Below are 25,666 nucleotides of genomic sequence, written 5' to 3'. Positions count from 1 at the left end.
CTTCAATGCCTCTCATAAGGTAACATATCAAGAGAAGGCGGGCACTGCAATATTCATCTATGCCGTAAATCGACCAGAAATGCTGCGAATAGTTGCAATGAAATAACAAATGCGGTCAGATCAGTCTATAAGGGTATTTTACAGTAGATCAACGGAATAAACCGCCGAAATGACATCAACATACCATTCGATTAAGCCAATGTAGTTTATCATGAGAAATAGGTCTAATGCAACAACAAAAAACACATATGTAAAAGCAAATCTTCCAGAAAAGCGAAGAACAATCTAAACATGGCTCTTTGACACCTGGCGGACGGAAGGTGCAACAACAGCAGACGGTTTTCCCTACAGCCGCATTCTACAAGCCACGAGAGGAAAAGAGGAGTGACTTGCACAGTTTTGAAAGCAAGCAGGGAAAATGGCAGACGCCGAGGACGAGAAGCTGCCGTCCGGGTGGGAAAAGCGGATGAGCCGCAGTTCGAGTAGGTAGAGAACGATAACTGGTTATATCATCCCAGTCCAGAACAATTTGTCGCTGGTGCACAAACCACTTGCATAGCAAACGATTGTACCGAACGAACCCAAATGCTAGCGTTAGCGGCTTAGCTAAATTACTTAGCTAGTTAGGTTGTTGCGTCGTTAGGTGGTGCCGCATGTTTATTTGTGAATTGTGTTTGATGGTTATTCGTTTGACTAGTGCGTGCATCAAAAGCTATCATCTGGTGTTGTTTAGTTAGCTAACGTTAGCCAGTCATTACCATCATGTCTAACCCAGCAAGCTAACTAGCTAAACTAGCAACGGCGCATGCATGTTTTGACGAATGTTCAACTGCATTGGACAGTAACTTATTTCATTATCAAACTATTCTTAGGGATATATGTATTGGAAGATAGACTATTGTATGGGGTGTCGTCATTTTGAGTTGGCCAGTTTATTCATTCATATTCATTCATTTCACACCCAGCTCGCGAGGTAGCAGAAAATAACAAGGCCCATAACAATGACGTCATTTTGTCCCGCGCCTTGGGACCATTCCGACACCTGTGTTAGGATGGCAGGCGCCTGCCCAGTGAGCAGAAGTTAAATATGTATTTTTCAGCACAATATCATTAAAAGTTGGTGAAGACGACTAACTGAGATTAGTTCTGTCCATTCCACGACTAAAGCAAGATGCTTTTATCTGTGTATATTTAATACTTTTATCTGTGTAGATTTAATGCTTTTATCTGTGTAGATTTAATGCTTTTATCTGTGTAGATTTAATGCTTTAATCTGTGTAGATTTAATGCTTTAATCTGTGTAGATTTAATGCTTTTATCTGTGTAGATTTAATGCTTTTATCTGTGTAGATTTAATGCTTTTATCTGTGTAGATTTAATGCTTTTAACTGTGTAGATTAATGCTTTTATCTGTGTAGATTAATGCACATAAAGGAAGCTTCAGTAGACTTTAGTTGTAGCATCGCCTCCCTCTTTCTCATCCCCCAAACCAACACCTCTCCTCTCTCTTCCCCTACTCATGTCCTCTTTCTCCCTCCCCCCATCCTTTCTCTCCCTCCCCCCATCCTTTCTCTCCCTCCCCCCATCCTTTCTCTCCCTCCCCCCATCCTTTCTCTCCCTCCCCCCATCCTTTCTCTCCCTCCCCCCATCCTTTCTCTCCCTCCCCCCATCCTTTCTCTCCATTCCCTACCTCTTTCCCTCCCCTCTTCCCGTCCTCTTTCCCTCCCCTCTTCCCGTCCTCTTTCCCTCCCCTCTCCCCATCCTCTTTCTCTCCCCATCCTCTTTCTCTCCCTCCCCTGTCCTCTCTCCCTCCCTTCTCCCCCACCCCCCCTCTTCCTCCCCCCTCTCTCCCGCCCTCCTCCCCCATCCTCTTTCTCCCTCCTCCCCCCTCCTCCCTTTCCTAGGTAGAGTGTACTACTTTAACCACATCACCAATGCCAGCCAGTGGGAGCGTCCTGTGGGGTCAGGTAGGTCGCCCAGCAACTAAGGGGATGGACCTGTAGCTGAAAGGTCACGGTTAGAATCCCTGGTGGGGCACTGTAAAACTGATCTGGGGGGGGGGGGTGCTGGCCCTTAACCCAACAACATGCTCTCCATCCAGGGGCGCTGCACTCTGGTTTGACCCTGTGCTTCTCTCTACTGTGTGTGAAGTGTGCTGCTCCTCTCTACTGTGTGTGAAGTGTGCTGCTCCTCTACTGTGTGTGAAGTGTGCTCCTCTCTACAGTGTGTGAAGTGTGCTGCTCCTCTACTGTGTGTGAAGTGTGCTGCTCCCCTCTACTGTGTGTGAAGTGTGCTGCTCCCCTCTACTGTGTGTGAAGTGTGCTGCTCCTCTCTACTGTGTGTGAAGTGTGCTGCTCCTCTCTACTATGTGTGAAGTGAGCTGCTCCTCTACTCTGTGTGAAGTGTGCTCCTCTCTACTGTGTGTGAAGTGTGCTGCTCCTCTCTACTGTGTGTGAAGTGTGCTGCTCCTCTCTACTGTGTGTGAAGTGTGCTGCTCCCCTCTACTGTGTGTGAAGTGTGCTGCTCCTCTCTACTGTGTGTGAAGTGTGCTGCTCCTCTCTACTATGTGTGAAGTGTGCTGCTCCTCTACTGTGTGTGAAGTGTGCTGCTCCCCTCTACTGTGTGTGAAGTGTGCTGCTCCTCTCTACTGTGTGTGAAGTGTGCTGCTCCTCTCTACTATGTGTGAAGTGAGCTGCTCCTCTACTGTGTGTGAAGTGTGCTCCTCTCTACTGTGTGTGACGTGTGCTGCTCCTCTCTACTGTGTGTGAAGTGTGCTGCTCCTCAACTGTGTGTGAAGTGTGCTGCTCCCCTCTACTGTGTGTGAAGTGTGCTGCTCCCCTCTACTGTGTGTGAAGTGTGCTGCTCCCCTCTACTGTGTGTGAAGTGTGCTGCTCCTCTACTGTGTGTGAAGTGTTCTCCTCTCTACTGTGTGTGAAGTGTGCTGCTCCTCTCTACTATGTGTGAAGTGAGCTGCTCCTCTACTGTGTGTGAAGTGTGCTCCTCTCTACAGTGTGTGAAGTGTGCTGCTCCTCTACTGTGTGTGAAGTGTGCTGCTCCCCTCTACTGTGTGTGAAGTGTGCTGCTCCCCTCTACTGTGTGTGAAGTGTGCTGCTCCTCTCTACTGTGTGTGAAGTGTGCTGCTCCTCTCTACTATGTGTGAAGTGAGCTGCTCCTCTACTGTGTGTGAAGTGTGCTCCTCTCTACTGTGTGTGAAGTGTGCTGCTCCTCTCTACTGTGTGTGAAGTGTGCTGCTCCTCTCTACTGTGTGTGAAGTGTGCTGCTCCTCTACAGTGTGTGAAGTGTGCTGCTCCTCAACTGTGTGTGAAGTGTGCTGCTCCCCTCTACTGTGTGTGAAGTGTGCTGCTCCCCTCTACTGTGTGTGAAGTGTGCTGCTCCCCTCTACTGTGTGTGAAGTGTGCTGCTCCTCTACTGTGTGTGAAGTGTTCTCCTCTCTACTGTGTGTGAAGTGTGCTGCTCCTCTCTACTGTATGTGAAGTGTGCTGCTCCCCTCTACTGTGTGTGAAGTGTGCTGCTCCTCTCTTCTGTGTGTGAAGTGTGCTGCCCCTCTCTACTGTGTGTGAAGTGTACTGCCCCTCTCTACTGTGTGTGAAGTGTACTGCCCCTCTACTGTGTGTGAAGTGTGCTGCTCCTCTACTGTGTGTGAAGTGTGCTGCTCCCCTCTACTGTGTGTGAAGTGTGCTGCTCCTCTACTGTGTGTGAAGTGTGCTGCTCCTCTACTGTGTGTGAAGTGTGCTGCTCCTCTACTGTGTGTGAAGTGTGCTGCTCCTCTCTACTATGTGTGAAGTGAGCTGCTCCTCTACTGTGTGTGAAGTGTGCTGCTCCCCTCTACTGTGTGTGAAGTGTGCTGCTCCTCTACTGTGTGTGAAGTGTGCTGCTCCTCTACTGTGTGTGAAGTGTGCTCCTCTCTACTGTGTGTGAAGTGTGCTGCTCCTCTCTACTGTGTGTGAAGTGTGCTGCTCCTCTCTACTGTGTGTGAAGTGTGCTGCTCCTCTACAGTGTGTGAAGTGTGCTGCTCCTCAACTGTGTGTGAAGTGTGCTGCTCCCCTCTACTGTGTGTGAAGTGTGCTGCTCCCCTCTACTGTGTGTGAAGTGTGCTGCTCCCCTCTACTGTGTGTGAAGTGTGCTGCTCCTCTACTGTGTGTGAAGTGTTCTCCCCTCTACTGTGTGTGAAGTGTTCTCCCCTCTACTGTGTGTGAAGTGTGCTGCTCCTCTCTACTGTATGTGAAGTGTGCTGCTCCCCTCTACTGTGTGTGAAGTGTGCTGCTCCCCTCTACTGTGTGTGAAGTGTGCTGCTCCTCTCTACTGTGTGTGAAGTGTACTGCCCCTCTCTACTGTGTGTGAAGTGTACTGCCCCTCTACTGTGTGTGAAGTGTGCTGCTCCTCTACTGTGTGTGAAGTGTGCTGCTCCCCTCTACTGTGTGTGAAGTGTGCTGCTCCTCTACTGTGTGTGAAGTGTGCTGCTCCTCTACTGTGTGTGAAGTGTGCTGCTCCCCTCTACTGTGTGTGAAGTGTGCTGCTCCCCTCTACTGTGTGTGAAGTGTGCTGCTCCCCTCTACTGTGTGTGAAGTGTGCTGCTCCTCTCTACTGTGTGTGAAGTGTGCTGCTCCTCTCTACTGTGTGTGAAGTGTGCTGCTCCTCTACAGTGTGTGAAGTGTGCTGCTCCTCAACTGTGTGTGAAGTGTGCTGCTCCCCTCTACTGTGTGTGAAGTGTGCTGCTCCCCTCTACTGTGTGTGAAGTGTGCTGCTCCCCTCTACTGTGTGTGAAGTGTGCTGCTCCTCTACTGTGTGTGAAGTGTTCTCCTCTCTACTGTGTGTGAAGTGTGCTGCTCCTCTCTACTGTATGTGAAGTGTGCTGCTCCCCTCTACTGTGTGTGAAGTGTGCTGCTCCTCTCTTCTGTGTGTGAAGTGTGCTGCTCCTCTACTGTGTGTGAAGTGTGCTGCTCCCCTCTACTGTGTGTGAAGTGTGCTGCTCCTCTACTGTGTGTGAAGTGTGCTGCTCCTCTACTGTGTGTGAAGTGAGCTGCTCCTCTACTGTGTGTGAAGTGAGCTGCTCCTCTACTGTGTGTGAAGTGAGCTACTCCTCTACTGTGTGTGAAGTGAGCTGCTCCTCTACTGTGTGTGAAGTGAGCTGCTCCTCTACTGTGTGTGAAGTGTGCTGCTCCTCTACTGTGTGTGAAGTGTGCTGCTCCTCTACTGTGTGTGAAGTGTGCTGCTCCTTTCTACTGTGTGTGAAGTGTGCTGCTCCTCTCTACTGTGTGTGAAGTGTGCTGCTCCTCTACTGTGTGTGAAATGTGCTGCTCCCCTCTACTGTGTGTGAAGTGTGCTGCTCCTCTACTTTGTGTGAAGTGTGCTGCTCCTCCACTGTGTGTGAAGTGAGCTGCTCCTCTACTGTGTGTGAAGTGAGCTGCTCCTCTACTGTGTGTGAAGTGTGCTGCTCCTCTCTACTGTGTGTGAAGTGTGCTGCCCCTCTCTACTGTGTGTGAAGTGTGCTGCTCCTCTCTACTGTGTGTGAAGTGAGCTGCCCCTCTCTACTGTGTGTGAAGTGTGCTGCCCCTCTACTGTGTGTGAAGTGTACTGCCCCTCTACTGTGTGTGAAGTGTGCTGCTGTTTGGGGGGATGAGAAGAAGACTGTTTGTTGTAGCATCATATGAAGTTGTATTGTTCGTGAGGGAAGTGGACAATAAATTGTTTTGTGTTGTAGGGGATGGGAGGGGACAATAAAGTTGTGATGGGAGGGGACAATAATGTTGTATTGAATTGTAGGTGATGGGAGTGGCGAGCCAGACAAGGTGCGTTGTTCCCACCTCCTGGTGAAGCACAGCCAATCGCGTCGCCCGTCCTCCTGGAGGGAGGAGAACATCACACGCTCCAAAGACGAGGCCCTCGACCTCATACAGAGTGAGTAGCTGGGGAGAGAGTTGGTGTGACAACATTTAATACAATGTTTGACTGTCTGTGTGTTGAGAGACAGTTTGGTTAACTACGTGCATGTTAAATCAGATGTTATTGGTCACATGCACATGGTTAGTAGATGTTATTGGTCACATACACATGGTTAGCGGATGTTATTGGTCACATACACATGGTTAGCATTTACATTTTACATTTAAGTCATTTAGCAGACGCTGTTATTGGTCACATGCACATGGTTAGCAGATGTTATTGGTCACATACACATGGTTAGCAGATGTTATTGGTCACATACACATGGTTAGCAGATGTTATTGGTCACAGCAGATGTTATTGGTCACATACACATGGTTAGCAGATGTTATTGGTCACATGCACATGGTTAGCAGATGTTATTGGTCACATGCACACGGTTAGCAGATGTTATTGGTCACATGCACATGGTTAGCAGATGTTATTGGGCACATGGTTAGCAGATGTTATTGGTCACATGGTTAGTAGATGTTATTGGTCACATGCACACGGCTAGCAGATGTTATTGGTCACATACACATGGTTAGTAGATGTTATTGGTCACATACACATGGTTAGCAGATGTTATTGGTCACATACACACGGTTAGCAGATGTTATTGGTCACATACACATGGTTAGCAGATGTTATTGGTCACATACACACGGTTAGCAGATGTTATTGGTCACATACACATGGTTAGTAGATGTTATTGGTCACACACACGGTTAGTAGATGTTATTGGTCACATGCACACGGTTAGCAGATGTTATTGGTCACATGCACACGGTTAGCAGATGTTATTGGTCACATGCACACGGTTAGCAGATGTTATTGGTCACATGCACACGGTTAGCAGATGTTAATGGTCACATGCACACGTTTAGCAGATGTTAATGTTCACATGCACACGGTTAGCAGATGTTATTGGTCACATGCACACGGTTAGCAGATGTTATTGGTCACATGCACATGGTTAGCAGATGTTATTGGTCACATACACATGGTTAGCAGGTGTTATTGGTCACATACACATGGTTAGCAGATGTTATTGGTCACATACACATGGTTAGCAGATGTTATTGGTCACATACACATGGTTAGCAGATGTTATTGGTCACATGCACACGGTTAGCAGATGTTATTGGTCACATACACGTGGTTAACATGCTATTGGTCACATGCACACGGTTAGTAGATGTTATTGGTCACATACACATGGTTAGCAGATGTTATTGGTCACATGCACACGGTTAGCAGATGTTATTGGTCACATGCACATCGTTAACAGATGTTATTGGTCACATGCACATGGTTAACAGATGTTATTGGTCACATGCACATGGTTAGCAGATGTTAATGGTCACATGCACATGGTTAGCAGATGTTAATGGTCACATGCACATGGTTAACAGATGTTATTGGTCACATGCACATGGCTAGCAGATGTTATTGGTCACATGCACATGGTTAACAGATGTTATTGGTCACATACACATGGCTAGCAGATGTTATTGGTCACATGGCTAGCAGATGTTATTGGTCACATACACACGGTTAGCAGATGGTATTGGTCACATGCACACGGTTACTAGATGTTATTGGTCACATGCACACGGTTAGCAGATGTTATTGGTCACATACACACGGCTAGCAGATGTTATTGGTCACATACACATGGTTAGCAGATGTTATTGGTCATATGCACACGGTTAGCAGATGTTATTGGTCACATGCACACGGTTAGCAGATGTTATTGGTCACATGCACACGGTTAGCAGATGTTATTGGTCACATGCACATGGTTAGCAGATGTTATTGGTCACATGGTTAGCAGATGTTATTGGTCACATGCACACGGCTAGCAGATGTTATTGGTCACATACACATGGTTAGCAGATGTTATTGGTCACATACACACGGTTAGTAGATGTTATTGGTCACATACACACGGCTAGCAGATGTTATTGGTCACATACACATGGTTAGCAGATGTTATTGGTCACATACACACGGTTAGCAGATGTTATTGGTCACATACACATGGTTAGTAGATGTTATTGGTCACACACACGGTTAGTAGATGTTATTAGTCACATACACACGGTTAGCAGATGTTATTGGTCACATGCACACGGTTAGCAGATGTTATTGGTCACATGCACACGGTTAGCAGATGTTATTGGTCACATGCACACGGTTAGCAGATGTTATTGGTCACATGCACACGTTTAGCAGATGTTAATGGTCACATGCACACGGTTAGCAGATGTTAATGTTCACATGCACACGGTTAGCAGATGTTATTGGTCACATGCACACGGTTAGCAGATGTTATTGGTCACATGGTTAGCAGATGTTATTGGTCACATGGTTAGTAGATGTTATTGGTCACATGCACACGGTTAGCAGATGTTATTGGTCACATGCACATGGCCAGCAGATGTTATTGGTCACATACACACGGTTAACAGATGTTGTTGGTCACATACACACGGTTAGCAGATGTTATTGGTCACATGCACACGGTTAGCAGATGTTATTGGTCACATGCACACGGTTAGCAGATGTTATTGGTCACATGCACACGGTTAGCAGATGTTATTGGTCACATGCACACGGTTAGCAGATGTTAATGGTCACATGCACACGTTTAGCAGATGTTAATGTTCACATGCACACGGTTAGCAGATGTTATTGGTCACATGCACACGGTTAGCAGATGTTATTGGTCACATGCACATGGTTAGCAGATGTTATTGGTCACATACACATGGTTAGCAGGTGTTATTGGTCACATACACATGGTTAGCAGATGTTATTGGTCACATACACATGGTTAGCAGATGTTATTGGTCACATACACATGGTTAGCAGATGTTATTGGTCACATGCACATGGTTAGCAGATGTTATTGGTCACATGCACACGGTTAGCAGATGTTATTGGTCACATACACATCGTTAACAGATGTTATTGGTCACATGCACATGGTTAACAGATGTTATTGGTCACATGCACATGGTTAGCAGATGTTAATGGTCACATGCACATGGTTAGCAGATGTTAATGGTCACATGCACATGGTTAACAGATGTTATTGGTCACATGCACATGGCTAGCAGATGTTATTGGTCACATGCACATGGTTAACAGATGTTATTGGTCACATACACATGGCTAGCAGATGTTATTGGTCACATGGCTAGCAGATGTTATTGGTCACATACACACGGTTAGCAGATGTTATTGGTCACATGCACACGGTTACTAGATGTTATTGGTCACATGCACACGGTTAGCAGATGTTATTGGTCACATACACACGGCTAGCAGATGTTATTGGTCACATACACATGGTTAGCAGATGTTATTGGTCATATGCACACGGTTAGCAGATGTTATTGGTCACATGCACACGGTTAGCAGATGTTATTGGTCACATGCACACGGTTAGCAGATGTTATTGGTCACATGCACATGGTTAGCAGATGTTATTGGTCACATGGTTAGTAGATGTTATTGGTCACATGCACACGGCTAGCAGATGTTATTGGTCACATACACATGGTTAGCAGATGTTATTGGTCACATACACACGGTTAGCAGATGTTATTGGTCACATACACATGGTTAGTAGATGTTATTGGTCACACACACGGTTAGTAGATGTTATTGGTCACATACACACGGTTAGCAGATGTTATTGGTCACATGCACACGGTTAGCAGATGTTATTGGTCACATGCACACGGTTAGCAGATGTTATTGGTCACATGCACACGGTTAGCAGATGTTAATGGTCACATGCACACGTTTAGCAGATGTTATTGGTCACATGCACACGGTTAGCAGATGTTATTGGTCACATGCACACGGTTAGCAGATGTTATTGGTCACATGCACATGGTTAGCAGATGTTATTGGTCACATGGTTAGTAGATGTTATTGGTCACATGCACACGGTTAGCAGATGTTATTGGTCACATGCACATGGCCAGCAGATGTTATTGGTCACATACACACGGTTAACAGATGTTGTTGGTCACATACACACGGTTATTAGATGTTATTGGTCACATGCACACGGTTAGCAGATGTTATTGGTCACATGCACACGGTTAGCAGATGTTATTGGTCACATGCACACGGTTAGCAGATGTTATTGGTCACATGCACACGGTTAGCAGATGTTATTTGATCACATGCACACGGTTAGCAGATGTTATTGGTCACATGCACACGGTTAGCAGATGTTATTGGTCACATGCACACGGTTAGCAGATGTTATTGGTCACATGCACATGGTTAGCAGATGTTATTGGTCACATGCACACGGCTAGCAGATGTCATTGGTCACATGCACACGGTTAGCAGATGTTATTGGTCACATGCACATGGTTAGCAGATGTTATTGGTCACATGCACATGGTTAGCAGATGTTATTGGTCACATGCACACGGCTAGCAGATGTCATTGGTCACATGCACACGGCTAGCAGATGTCATTGGTCACATGCACACGGTTAGCAGATGTTATTGGTCACATGCACACGGTTAGCAGATGTTATTGGTCACATGCACACGGTTAGCAGATGTTATTGGTCATATGCACACGGTTAGCAGATGTTATTGGTCACATGCACACGGTTAGCAGATGTTATTGGTCACATGCACACGGTTAGCAGATGTTATTGGTCACATGCACACGGTTAGCAGATGTTATTGGTCACATGCACATGGTTAGCAGATGTTATTGGTCACATGGTTAGTAGATGTTATTGGTCACATGCACACGGCTAGCAGATGTTATTGGTCACATACACATGGTTAGCAGATGTTATTGGTCACATACACATGGTTAGCAGATGTTATTGGTCACATACACATGGTTAGCAGATGTTATTGGTCACACACACGGTTAGTAGATGTTATTGGTCACACACACGGTTAGTAGATGTTATTGGTCACATACACACGGTTAGTAGATGTTATTGGTCACATACACACGGTTAGTAGATGTTATTGGTCACATACACACGGTTAGCAGATGTTATTGGTCACATACACATGGTTAGCAGATGTTATTGGTCACATACACATGGTTAGCAGATGTTATTGTGAGTGTAGCGAAATGCTTGTGCTTCTAGTTCCGACTGCAGTAATATCTAACTAGTAATCTAACAATTCCCAACAATGACCTAATACACACAGATCTAAGTAAAGGAATGGAATGGAATATGAATATATACATATAAATATATGTGCATGTATCTGTGTGTTGAGAGAGATGGTTTTGCACTGTGTGTGTTTGTTAACGTGTTGGCATGCGTGTAAATGTGTTAATAACATGTTGTTGCAGTTTGTGTGTGTTTAACATGTTGTAGTGTAAGTGTATAACATGGTGTGTGTGTTTAACATGTTGTAGTGTAAGTGTTATATAACATGGTGTGTGTATTTAACATGTTGTAGTGTAAGTGTTATATAACATGGTGTGTATTTAACATGTTGTAGAGTAAGTGTTATATAACATGGTGTGTGTGTTTAACATGTTGTAGTGTAAGTGTATAACATGGTGTGTGTGTTTAACATGTTGTAGTGTAAGTGTTATATAACATGGTGTGTGTATTTAACATGTAGTAGAGTAAGTGTTATATAACATGGTGTGTGTATTTAACATGTTGTAGAGTAAGTGTTATATAACATGGTGTGTGTATTTAACATGTTGTAGAGTAAGTGTTATATAACATGGTGTGTGTATTTAACATGTTGTAGAGTGTTATATAACATGGTGTGTGTATTTAACATGTTGTAGTGTAAGTGTTATATAACATGGTGTGTGTATTTAACATGTTGTAGTGTAAGTGTTATATAACATGGTGTGTGTATTTAACATGTTGTAGTGTAAGTGTTATATAACATGGTGTGTGTATTTAACATGTTGTAGTGTAAGTGTTATATAACATGGTGTGTGTATTTAACATGTTGTAGTGTAAGTGTTATATAACATGGTGTGTGTATTTAACGTGTTGTAGTGTAAGTGTTATATAACATGGTGTGTGTATTTAACGTGTTGTAGTGTAAGTGTTATATAACATGGTGTGTGTATTTAACGTGTTGTAGTGTAAGTGTTAATTAACATGGTGTGTGTATTTAACATGTTGTAGTGTAAGTGTTAATTAACATGGTGTGTGTATTTAACATGTTGTAGTGTAAGTGTTAATTAACATGGTGTGTGTATTTAACATGTTGTAGTGTAAGTGTATAACATGGTGTGTGTATTTAACATGTTGTAGTGTAAGTGTTATATAACATGGTGTGTGTATTTAACATGTTGTAGTGTAAGTGTATAACATGGTGTGTGTATTTAACGTGTTGTAGTGTAAGTGTTATATAACATGGTGTGTGTGTTTAACATGTTGTAGAGTAAGTGTATAACATGGTGTGTGTATTTAACATGTTGTAGTGTAAGTGTATAACATGGTGTGTGTATTTAACATGTTGTAGTGTAAGTGTTATATAACATGGTGTGTGTGTTTAACATGTTGTAGAGTAAGTGTATAACATGGTGTGTGTATTTAACATGTTGTAGTGTAAGTGTATAACATGGTGTGTGTATTTAACATGTTGTAGTGTAAGTGTATAACATGGTGTGTGTATTTAACATGTTGTAGAGTAAGTGTTAATTAACATGGTGTGTGTATTTAACATGTTGTAGAGTAAGTGTTAATTAACATGGTGTGTGTATTTAACATGTTGTAGTGTAAGTGTTATATAACATGGTGTGTGTATTTAACATGTTGTAGTGTAAGTGTTATATAACATGGTGTGTGTATTTAACATGTTGTAGAGTAAGTGTTATATAACATGGTGTGTGTATTTAACATGTTGTAGAGTAAGTGTTAATTAACATGGTGTGTGTATTTAACATGTTGTAGTGTAAGTGTTAATTAACATGGTGTGTGTATTTAACATGTTGTAGTGTAAGTGTTATATAACATGGTGTGTGTATTTAACATGTTGTAGAGTAAGTGTTATATAACATGGTGTGTGTATTTAACATGTTGTAGAGTAAGTGTTAATTAACATGGTGTGTGTATTTAACATGTTGTAGTGTAAGTGTTAATTAACATGGTGTGTGTGTTTAACGTGTTGTAGTGTAAGTGTATAACATGGTGTGTGTATTTAACATGTTGTAGTGTAAGTGTTAATTAACATGGTGTGTGTATTTAACATGTTGTAGAGTAAGTGTTATATAACATGGTGTGTGTATTTAACATGTTGTAGTGTAAGTGTTATATAACATGGTGTGTGTATTTAACATGTAGAGTAAGTGTTATATAACATGGTGTGTGTATTTAACATGTTGTAGTGTAAGTGTATAACATGGTGTGTGTATTTAACATGTTGTAGTGTAAGTGTTATATAACATGGTGTGTGTGTTTAACATGTTGTAGAGTAAGTGTTATATAACATGGTGTGTGTGTTTAACATGTTGTAGAGTAAGTGTTATATAACATGGTGTGTGTATTTAACATGTTGTAGAGTAAGTGTTATATAACATGGTGTGTGTGTTTAACATGTTGTAGTGTAAGTGTATAACATGGTGTGTGTATTTAACATGTTGTAGTGTAAGTGTATAACATGGTGTGTGTATTTAACGTGTTGTAGAGTAAGTGTTATATAACATGGTGTGTGTGTTTAACATGTTGTAGTGTAAGTGTATAACATGGTGTGTGTATTTAACATGTTGTAGAGTAAGTGTTAATTAACATGGTGTGTGTATTTAACATGTTGTAGAGTAAGTGTTAATTAACATGGTGTGTGTGTTTAACATGTTGTAGTGTAAGTGTTAATTAACATGGTGTGTGTATTTAACGTGTTGTAGTGTAAGTGTTATATAACATGGTGTGTGTATTTAACGTGTTGTAGTGTAAGTGTTATATAACATGGTGTGTGTATTTAACGTGTTGTAGTGTAAGTGTTATATAACATGGTGTGTGTATTTAACATGTTGTAGAGTAAGTGTTAATTAACATGGTGTGTGTATTTAACATGTTGTAGAGTAAGTGTTATATAACATGGTGTGTGTATTTAACATGTTGTAGTGTAAGTGTTAATTAACATGGTGTGTGTATTTAACATGTTGTAGAGTAAGTGTTAATTAACATGGTGTGTGTATTTAACATGTTGTAGAGTAAGTGTTAATTAACATGGTGTGTGTGTTTAACATGTTGTAGAGTAAGTGTTAATTAACATGGTGTGTGTATTTAACATGTTGTAGAGTAAGTGTTAATTAACATGGTGTGTGTATTTAACATGTTGTAGAGTAAGTGTTAATTAACATGGTGTGTGTGTTTAACATGTTGTAGTGTAAGTGTTAATTAACATGGTGTGTGTATTTAACATGTTGTAGAGTAAGTGTTAATTAACATGGTGTGTGTGTTTAACATGTTGTAGTGTAAGTGTTAATTAACATGGTGTGTGTATTTAACATGTTGTAGTGTAAGTGTTAATTAACATGGTGTGTGTGTTTAACATGTTGTAGTGTAAGTGTTAATTAACATGGTGTGTGTGTTTAACATGTTGTAGAGTAAGTGTATAACATGGTGTGTGTATTTAACATGTTGTAGAGTAAGTGTATAACATGGTGTGTGTATTTAACATGTTGTAGTGTAAGTGTATAACATGGTGTGTGTGTTTAACATGTTGTAGAGTAAGTGTTATATAACATGGTGTGTGTATTTAACATGTTGTAGTGTAAGTGTTAATTAACATGGTGTGTGTATTTAACGTGTTGTAGTGTAAGTGTTAATTAACATGGTGTGTGTATTTAACGTGTTGTAGTGTAAGTGTTAATTAACATGGTGTGTGTGTTTAACGTGTTGTAGTGTAAGTGTTATATAACATGGTGTGTGTATTTAACATGTTGTAGAGTAAGTGTTATATAACATGGTGTGTGTATTTAACATGTTGTAGAGTAAGTGTTAATTAACATGGTGTGTGTATTTAACATGTTGTAGTGTAAGTGTTAATTAACATGGTGTGTGTATTTAACATGTTGTAGTGTAAGTGTTAATTAACATGGTGTGTGTATTTAACATGTTGTAGTGTAAGTGTTAATTAACATGGTGTGTGTATTTAACATGTTGTAGTGTAAGTGTTAATTAACATGGTGTGTGTATTTAACATGTTGTAGTGTAAGTGTTAATTAACATGGTGTGTGTATTTAACATGTTGTAGTGTAAGTGTTAATTAACATGGTGTGTGTATTTAACATGTTGTAGTGTAAGTGTTAATTAACATGGTGTGTGTATTTAACATGTTGTAGTGTAAGTGTTAATTAACATGGTGTGTGTATTTAACATGTTGTAGAGTAAGTGTATAACATGGTGTGTGTATTTAACATGTTGTAGTGTAAGTGTTAATTAACATGGTGTGTGTATTTAACGTGTTGTAGTGTAAGTGTTATATAACATGGTGTGTGTATTTAACGTGTTGTAGTGTAAGTGTTATATAACATGGTGTGTGTATTTAACGTGTTGTAGTGTAAGTGTTATATAACATGGTGTGTGTATTTAACATGTTGTAGTGTAAGTGTATAACATGGTGTGTGTATTTAACATGTTGTAGAGTAAGTGTTAATTAACATGGTGTGTGTATTTAACATGTTGTAGTGTAAGTGTTAATTAACATGGTGTGTGTATTTAACATGTTGTAGTGTAAGTGTTAATTAACATGGTGTGTGTATTTAACATGTTGTAGAGTAAGTGTATAACATGGTGTGTGTATTTAACATGTTGTAGTGTAAGTGTTAATTAACATGGTGTGTGTATTTAACATGTTGTAGAGTAAGTGTTATATAACATGGTGTGTGTGTTTAACGTGTTGTAGTGTAAGTGTTAATTAACATGGTGTGTGTATTTAACATGTTGTAGAGTAAGTGTATAACATGGTGTGTGTATTTAACATGTTGTAGTGTAAGTGTTAATTAACATGGTGTGTGTATTTAACATGTTGTAGAGTAAGTGTTATATAACATGGTGTGTGTATTTAACGTGTTGTAGTGTAAGTGTTAATTAACATGGTGTGTGTATTTAACATGTTGTAGAGTAAGTGTTATATAACATGGTGTGTGTGTTTAACATGTTGTAGAGTGTTATATAACATGGTGTGTGTATTTAACATGTTGTAGAGTAAGTGTATAACATGGTGTGTGTATTTAACATGTTGTAGTGTAAGTGTATAACATGGTGTGTGTATTTAACATGTTGTAGAGTACATAGAGCAGATGCAGTCAGGAGAGGAGGAGTTTGAGGCTCTGGCCTCTCAGTTCAGTGACTGCAGCTCCGCACGCAACGGAGGAGACCTGGGACTGTTCGGCAGAGGTAACACACACACACACACGGTCAAATGTAAACTATACACACACACACACGCGCGGTCAAATGGAAAATATACTATACACACACGGTCAAATGGAAAATATACTATACACACACGGTCAAATGGAAAATATACTATACACACACGGTCAAATGGAAAATATACTATACACACGCGCGGTCAAATGGAAAATATACTATACACACACACGCGGTCAAATGGAAAATATACTATACACACACACACACGCGGTCAAATGGAAAATATACTATACACACACACGCGCGATCAAATGGAAAATATACTATACACACACACGGTCAAATGGAAAATATACTATACACACACACACGCGGTCAAATGGAAAATATACTATACACACACACACACGCGGTCAAATGGAAAATATACTATACACACACACACGCGGTCAAATGGAAAATATACTATACACACACACACACACACGCGGTCAAATGGAAAATATACTATACACGCACACACACACACGGTCAAATGGAAAATATACTATACACGCACACACACACACGGTCAAATGGAAAATATACTATACACGCACACACACACGGTCAAATGGAAAATATACTATACACACACACACGCGATCAAATGGAAAATATACTATACACGCACACACACACGCGGTCAAATGGAAAATATACTATACACGCACACACACACACGGTCAAATGGAAAATATACTATACACGCACACACACACACGGTCAAATGGAAAATATACTATACACGCACACACACGCGGTCAAATGGAAAATATACTATACACGCACACACACACGGTCAAATGGAAAATATACTATACACGCACACACACACGGTCAAATGGAAAATATACTATACACGCACACACACACGGTCAAATGGAAAATATACTATACACGCACACACACACGGTCAAATGGAAAATATACTATACACGCACACACACACACGGTCAAATGGAAAATATACTATACACGCACACACACACACGGTCAAATGGAAAATATACTATACACGCACACACACACGCGGTCAAATGGAAAATATACTATACACGCACACACACACGCGGTCAAATGGAAAATATACTATACACGCACACACACACGGTCAAATGGAAAATATACTATACACGCACACACACACGGTCAAATGGAAAATATACTATACACGCACACACACACACGGTCAAATGGAAAATATACTATACACGCACACACACACACGGTCAAATGGAAAATATACTATACACGCACACACACACGCGGTCAAATGGAAAATATACTATACACACACACGGTCAAATGGAAAATATACCATACACACACACGGTCAAATGGAAAATATACTATACACACACACTCACACACACACGGTCAAATGGAAAATATACTATACACACACACACTAGCATGTAATCACAGACTCGCACAAAGTCATGTTTTCCAGGTATTTCCTGTTTTAGTTGTGATAGAAGAGTTTGTGTGTTTCAGGTCAGATGCAGAAGCCGTTTGAGGATGCGTCCTTTGCTCTGAAGGTGGGAGACATGAGTGGTCCGGTGTTCACCGATTCCGGAGTTCACGTCATCCTTCGCACGGGATAGAAACAAGCTCTGACCCCTTGAATACCCCTTGAATACCCCCATCTCCCCTTGAATACCCCCGTCTCCCCCTGAATACCCCCGTCTCCCCCTGAATACCCCCGTCTCCCCCTGAATACCCCCGTCTCCCCCTGAATACCCCCGTCTCCCCCTGAATACCCCCGTCTGCCCCCTGAATACCCCCGTCTGCCCCCTGAATACCCTCGTCTGCCCCCTGAATACCCTCGTCTGCCCCCTGAATACCCCCGTCTGCCCCCTGAATACCCCCGTCGCCCCCATCCACCCCTCCTACCTCCAACCTCCCTACTCCCATTAGAAGCCATCCCTTCCACCTCAAATCCCCCCCACCCCCACCACCGTTCTGTTCTATATGCAACTTTACACCATCAACATCCCTTGTACCTGTTGCCATGGCTACATCGCTGTGTGTGTGTGAAAATAAGAGCCCTGTAGGTACTGACTGACTGAGCGAACGTACGTACGTGTGTGTGTGTGTTCACATGGACCATTACCCCTCCTCCCCCTACTTTATAGTGTCCCCTCTCTGTTTGCCAAGGCATTATTCTCTCAGTGATAACATGTCAGATGGTTTGTGGTAGACCAGTGGCCCATACTCTCTCATAGGAGACCGACATGTAGAAGGCTGACTCATGGGATTATTTAAACGGCTACCAACATCCCTTAGGTGGTAAAATAGTCAGGGCACAGGCCACTGTCTGCCATGTTTGTAGTCTCCACCCCATTCCATTTACTGCTTCACTGTATCTCCTATGTTCCAAGGAACTACAATACCCAGTATGCATGTGGGGAAGGGTTTTTGTAAGCTTGAATCTGCTAAGAGGCACTTCATATGATCTGTTCATCTCCCACCATTAAAGGACTCTTATTTTGTAAACCTGTCTCTGGACTTTTATTTTTTGGGGTGTCTGTCTGATGCTGCTACTGTGTGTTCAGTTCAATAAACATTGCATGATAGTTGAATAAACGTTGCATGACAGTTGAATAAACGTTGCATGACAGTTGAATAAACGTTGCAGGACAGTTCAATAAATGTTGCAGGACAGTTCAATAAACGTTGCAGGACAGTTGAATAAACGTTGCAGGACAGTTGAATAAACGTTGCAGGACAGTTGAATAAACGTTGCAGGACAGTTCAATAAACGTTGCAGGACAGTTCAATAAGCGTTGCATGACAGTTCAATAAGCGTTGCATGACAGTTTATAAACGTTGCATGACAGTTGAATAAACGTTGCATGACAGTTGAATAAACGTTGCAGGACAGTTGAATAAACGTTGCAGGACAGTTGAATAAACGTTGCAGGACAGTTGAATAAACGTTGCAGGACAGTTCAATAAACGTTGCAGGACAGTTCAATAAACGTTGCAGGACAGTTCAATAAACGTTGCAGGACAGTTCAATAAACGTTGCAGGACAGTTCAATAAATGTTGCATGACAGTTTATAAACGTTGCATGACAGTTCAATAAACGTTGCATGACAGTTCAATAAACGTTGCAGGACAGTTTATAAACGTTGCATGACAGTTTATAAACGTTGCATGACAGTTCAATAAACGTTGCATGACAGTTCAATAAACGTTGCATAGTAGTTCAATAAACGTTGCATGACAGTACAATAAACGTTGCAGGACAGTTCAATAAACGTTGCATGAAAGTTAAACGTTGCATAACAGTTCAATAAACGTTGCATAACAGTCTCAATTAGAGACAGCTGGTTATTGTTGTCTCTGATTGGGAGCCATATTTAAGGCAACCATAGGCTTTAGCTGTTGGTGGGGAATTGTCTATGTCTAAGTGTTTAGTGTCAGCACTTATGTTTGTATAGCTTCACGGTCGTCTGTTTTGTTGTTTTGTATAGTGTTCGTTTCGTTTTTCGTCTTCTTCCTTTAAATAAAGAAGATGTACTTTCCACGCGCTGCGCCTTGGTCCTCAGTCTATCCAGAAGACGATTGTGACACTAAGACTGTATGTGCACAGAAATTACGATCAGCTTTTTTAAGGTCGTATTTTGTAACTTAACCAGCCATGTTGTCATAGAAAACGCTTTCAAATAATGGATGACATTTTCCATGAATATTCTTATGTTACTGAATGTATCCAGAGTATTTTTAAATTTAGTTATCAAAAGAATGTGGTGAAAAGTAAATGTAAAGGTAAAATGCACATAAAATCAATAGTATAATGTTTGGATTCAGTCTTAAATGTTTTCTCCTCACCTTTAGTTTAATCATTTTCCCATAATCTCCAACGGTTCCATTTTCATTGGTTATGCATTTACTTTCATTATTATTCTGTAAAAAACATTTATATTTAGCTCTATTATTATAGGCCAATTTCCAACAGTGTAAAGGGTTAAGGACTCTAGCTTTAGGAACGTTTTCTGGGAAAGTTTGTCATAGTCAGAAAGTCAGCTGTTCTGTGTTAAAGTCCATCCCTGGTTGTAGAGAAAAACAGACAGACAGAGAGGAAGAAGAGACAGACTTCAACACTGACTCCAGATCTGAGGACAAACTGAAGAACTCCTTTCACCAATTCAAACAGGTTGTAGGTTGTCTGAGGACAAACTCGGCTGAAAAACCACTCACACAAATTCAAACAGGTGAGTGGATTTAAAGCCTTTAATGACAAGGTTTAGATTCAGAGGAATCTTTGTCAGATTTCCGACTTCACAGATTTAATTTGTGTTTTTTCACATCACAGTTGTGCATTTCAATTCAATCCAAAATCATTAGAGTGGTGTGACTTTTAAATGTCACTAGCCTTTTAACCAAACAAAGGTTTGGCAGTTGTCAGGATAATGGTAAAATGCTAAATATTTCACCTAATCATTGTCTTTTGGTTCAACAGGTGTGTGTGTTGTTGAGAAGACTATGTAATCCCAATGATAATTCATAATAATGAGATTCTGTAATTGTAATAATACTAATAATATAATTGTTATTCTGTAATTCTGGAGACATCCTGTGGAGAAGTTATAAGACCAGCAGAAAGTCTGTTTTTTGGACTTCTGCCAAGAGTTGGGAGATAAGATTTTCTTGCCAATGAACTCTAGTGGGACTGTTGAAATCCACAGGGACACACAAACTCAAGGTCACACAACGCCCACACAGGCTAATGGCCACATACCCACGCAGTATATTTAAACACACAGAATTACATGCACATTTACACGCACGAACAATGATTGTGTGTCGACAGACAAACGGCATCTCAGGGGAAAACATAGGTTCTGGAAAGCCCTTATACTAAATACACACACTCTGACACACACCTATCACAAAAAAACATACAAATACAGAATACTGAAGGGTTAATGAACAAGTGATTGAGTGATTAAATACGTGAATGAGGGATTCAATACATGAATGAGTGATTAAATACGTGAATGAGTGAATAAATACATGAATGAGTGATTAAATACTCACATACTCACCCCACCCACACAGCGGTGAGACAAGGTCATAATTCAGGGAGAAAATGGGGTAGAAAATACACTTGTGGTCATACCACCCTGAACACGCCTGACCTTGTCTGATCTCGTCTGACCTCGGTGGCTGAGCAGGGTCGGGCCTGGTTAGTACTTGGATGGGAGACCACCTGGGAATGCCAGGTGTTGTAAGCTCAAAACAATACATTTATAAAATACATGAATGACCAGAAGTAAAGTAGGAAATCATTTTTGTAGAAAATAATATTTGTTGTTCGTTGGGGACGGGACCGGGACCGGGGAGCTTTCACTGAGAGATTATACTGTGGAAGCTCTTGAGTCAGATACAGGGGTCTACACAGTCTACGCAAATGGAGCTGACAGATCAAATCAAATTGTATTGGTCACATATATACGTGTTTAATTAACAGGTGTTATTGCAGGTGTAGAGAAATGCTTGTGTTTCTAGCTCCAACAGTGCAGTAATATCTAACAAGTAATATCTAACAAGTAATATCTAACAATTTCACAACAATCCAACACAAATCCAAAGTAAAGGAATGGAATTAAGAATAGCAATGTCAGAGCGGCATAGACTAAGATACAGTAAAATAGAATACAGTATATGAAATGAGATACGTAAACATTATTAAAGTGACCAGTGTTCCATTTTTAAAGTGACCAGTGTTCCATTATTAAAGTGACCAGTGTTCCATTATTAAAGTGACCAGTGTTCCATTATTAAAGTGACCAGTGTTCCATTATTAAAGTGACCAGTGTTCCATTATTAAAGTGACCAGTGTTCCATTATTAAAGTGACCAGTGTTCCATTATTAAAGTGACCAGTGTTCCATTTTTAAAGTGACCAGTGTTCCATTTTTAAAGTGACCAGTGTTCCATTATTAAAGTGACCAGTGTTCCATTATTAAAGTGACCAGTGTTCCATTATTAAAGTGACCAGTGTTCCCTTTTTAAAATGACCAGTGTTCCATTTTTAAAGTGACCAGTGTTCCATTATTAAAGTGACCAGTGTTCCATTATTAAAGTGGCCAGTGATTTCAAGTCCATGTATATAGAGCAGCCGCCTCTAAGGTGCTACTGATGGCTTTTTAACAGTCTGATGGCCTTGAGATAGAAGCTGTTTTTCAGTCTCTCGGGTCCCAGGTTTGATGCACCAGTACTGACCTTGCCTTCTGGATGATAGCGGGGTGAACAGGCAGTGGCTCGGTGGTTGTGGTCCTTATATATTTTACAACATTGGGCTAGTGAAAAAAGTTGAGTGGAGTTCCCCTTTAAATGTATAAAACTCACTAAATGGAGATTGTAACCTCTGAAAACCTTGTACCTTACTTGTATGAATATTAGTCACATACTGTAAATTATGTTTGTGGTGTTAGGATGTCATGTTATTAGTGCATTGTGTTCTTGAGGTAATATGATGAAACTAGCTTGCTAGCATTTACAGGCTTCGGTTTTCCATGTATATTTAGAGGTTGGACGTTGGCACGTCGGGCGCACCGATTGGTGTCACCTTGTTATTAAGTATGTGTTACACCTGTGCTGGCTTGTCATCTCGTTGGTCAGAAGGTTTTTCAACTGTGCTGGCTTGTCATCTCGTTGGTCAGAAGGTTTTTCAACTGTGCTGGTTTGTCATCTCGTTGGTCAGAAGGTTTTTCAACTGTGCTGGCTTGTCATCTCGTTGGTCAGAAGGTTTTTCAACTGTGCTGGTTTGTCATCTCGTTGGTCAGAAGGTTTTTCAACTGTGCTGGTGTAGCAGTGTGATGTTGTTCCACTAGATTACGCACCAAATTGCACACAAGGACCAATTCAAATAGGCCAGGTCAAGAGGGGATGTTAATAATTTGATAATAATAATAATAATTCAGTGTAATTTTTTATTTAATTACAGCTGCATAGCTAATGTTTTTATTTCGTGTACAAACACTTTTTCATACCAATATTGTACATACATGTGATTGTAAAAGTTTTGTATATTTTGGTTTGACCCATCGCGGTTTATCTGTATTTCCATACCCCTGTATCGTTCTCTTTTGCTTGACCTTCGGCTAGCAAGGTGCTCGAGAGCTGTGACTGCGCCAAGGGTAACATGTGTGTTGTCTCTTCGTGTGCAGGGCAAATAAAAAGATTTCAACGAGCAGACCATCAGTTGTAGCAGCGTCCTAATTAAAAAATACACAACGCATAATGAACCACGCTACACTGGCTTGTCATCTCATTGGTCAGAAGGTTGGTCAGAAGGTTTTTCCAACAATACCACCTGTGCTGGCACAGGTGATATTGAAGAGCGGCTGGCCCAGGGCTTCAGTTGGCTTGAGAGATGCGGAGGGTTAACCTTTAGTTGGCTCTCCCTATTGCTTTATCCCTTTGCTTTATCTTGGCCAGGTCGCAATTGTAGATGAGAACGTGTTCTCAATTTGCCTACCTGGTTAAATAAAGGTGAAATAAAATAAAATAAAAATGTCTTCCCTGTTTTCGTTTTGCTCCACTTTTTGGTATGCATCCTTTTTAAGTTTGGTGTGGGTTTTATTTTGTTTACCTCTTCTTGGGCACATTTAGTGGGTGCTCATAGCGGGTGTCTTTTTGGTCCCAGTTGTTGTTGATAGTCAGTGGACACCTCCATGAGTGTCTTTCAGAACACATCCTAGAACCCCACCTGTTTCATTTTGGTTGTTGTTAGTGACTCTTTGTTAGTTTCCCCTTCTGTTTGAGCGACACGTTTTGGATTCTTGCGGGGGAACGTAACAAAATGGAGGCTCGTCCGGGATACTGTTTCCTCTAATCACCTAGTTGAAGTTCTCCCGTGCCCAGATATTTTAGTGTTAAAAAAAATTATTGGAAGAGTTTCTGTCACTGACATCCAACTGCCCAAAGGGGTTATAAGATAAGAGGAATCATTTTGAAAGTTGCATAAACACACAGGCTAATAATAAAATAAAATCATGGACTTTAAATTAGAAGCATTTGTTGAAAACTCTACATGGGAGATTCTAGATAAATGTACAAAGGCGATTCTGCTCGTCATTGCAAAGCATTATGACATCAAAGCTGCACATGCCCATTCGAAAGCAGTCGTCCAACTGATTTGGTTGAGGACAAAATCCTTCCAGAGAGGGATGATGATGGAAAGGGTCCAACGGGTGGTAGAGTTCACCCCGTAGACATGCAACTGAGGTAGAACTAAAGGTCAAATGGCAAACTGAAATTAGAGCTTGAGCACCAGGAAAAGGAAAGAGAATGTGAGGAGAGATTGGAGCAACAGAAATTCAGACTTGAGCGCAAGGAAAGGGAAAGAGAATGTGAGGAGAGATTGGAGCAACAGAAATTCAGACTTGAGCACAAGGAAAGGGAAAGAGAATGTGAGGAGAGATTGGAGCAACAGAAATTCAGACTTCAGCGCAAGGAAAGGGAAAGAGAATGTGCAGCCAGACTAGAACAAAAAGAATGTGCACATGCCATTCGATTAAAAGAGATGGAGCTGTAAGCACGACGAAAGGAGATAGATCTGGAAGTACTCTGAATCAAGTCAGGCCATCCTGCACCCTCAACAGAGTTTGATCTTGGATGGGAACAGCCGACTTGTACCGCCTTTCAAGGAAAAGGAGGTGGCGTGTATTTTACTCTGAGTGGATTTCCACATCCCTAAAACGGCCACGAGATATTTAGTCACTGCTCTTCCAAAGTGTTCTTGTGGGAAAAGCTCAGAAAATTTACAACACTTTATCTCTTGACCAGAGTTCAGATTAGCTCAGAAAATGTACACCACTTTATCTCTTGACCAGAGTTCAGATTAGCTCAGAAAATGTACACCACTTTATCTCTTGACCAGAGTTCAGATTATGACAGTAAAGCTGTAAAGCTGATATCCTGATTTTGATTTGTGGTGTGGTTCTCAAGAGGTATTAAAGACCTTGAGGATTTAAAGACACTCGAGCAGTTCAAGAATTGCTACCTAATACGAACTTCTCAAACAAAGCACCCAGTAGTTATCCACACCCCCTAGCCTACCGTGAAGGGGGTGACATTCATATTGGGAAATGATTTGGCTGGAGGGAAGGTCGTGCCAAATCCTGTCATTTGTAAGAAATCCAGAGTAGAGGAAACTGATGAGTTATCAGAAATGTACCCTAGAGTGTTCCCAGCGTTACACGTGCTATGTCTAAGAAAGTTGCAGGGAGAAAGTTTGTACAACCCATAAAGTCCAGTGTTGAGGAGGATGTCAGCGATCCCACTATGTTCTATCTGTCT

At 41.3% G+C, this 25,666-nt stretch overlaps 1 protein-coding gene and 2 pseudogenes across 2 annotated transcripts; all 3 read left to right on the top strand.

The window, feature by feature from the left end:
• The first annotated feature begins 74 nt into the window (after positions 1-74).
• pin1 (peptidylprolyl cis/trans isomerase, NIMA-interacting 1) lies at positions 75-18,847 on the top strand. Of its 2 annotated transcripts, XM_055901202.1 has the most exons (5): positions 76-486; positions 1,909-1,967; positions 5,785-5,919; positions 16,220-16,330; positions 17,846-18,847. In XM_055901202.1, the coding sequence occupies exons 1-5, from the start codon at positions 419-421 to the stop codon at positions 17,953-17,955; spliced, it is 483 nt and encodes a 160-aa protein (XP_055757177.1). In that variant the 5' UTR covers positions 76-418; the 3' UTR covers positions 17,956-18,847. The 2 variants fall into 2 exon arrangements, with proteins under 2 accessions (XP_055757184.1, XP_055757177.1); XM_055901209.1 differs by lacking the exon at positions 1,909-1,967 and having other exon boundaries at positions 75-482.
• A 90-nt stretch (positions 18,848-18,937) lies between these two features.
• The window catches only part of LOC129835550 (perforin-1-like), a 34,363-nt pseudogene continuing 27,634 nt past the window's right edge, over positions 18,938-25,666 (top strand).
• Positions 21,467-21,595, top strand: LOC129851626 (5S ribosomal RNA; annotated as a pseudogene).

This window comes from Salvelinus fontinalis, chromosome 3 (assembly GCF_029448725.1).
Source record: "Salvelinus fontinalis isolate EN_2023a chromosome 3, ASM2944872v1, whole genome shotgun sequence".
In the NCBI taxonomy this organism is placed as follows: Eukaryota; Metazoa; Chordata; class Actinopteri; order Salmoniformes; family Salmonidae; genus Salvelinus; species Salvelinus fontinalis.
This window is presented reverse-complemented; position numbering and strand designations above follow the sequence as displayed.

Bases quoted from the DNA above. Each gene is read 5' to 3' on its own strand.
- pin1 (XM_055901202.1), top strand. From the start codon at position 419: ATGGCAGACGCCGAGGACGAGAAGCTGCCGTCCGGGTGGGAAAAGCGG. The intron at 487-1,908 runs GTAGAGAACGAT...TTTCCTAGGTAG, and splicing joins ATGAGCCGCAGTTCGAGTAG to AGTGTACTACTTTAACCACA. The intron at 5,920-16,219 runs GTGAGTAGCTGG...AACATGTTGTAG, and splicing joins GGCCCTCGACCTCATACAGA to AGTACATAGAGCAGATGCAG.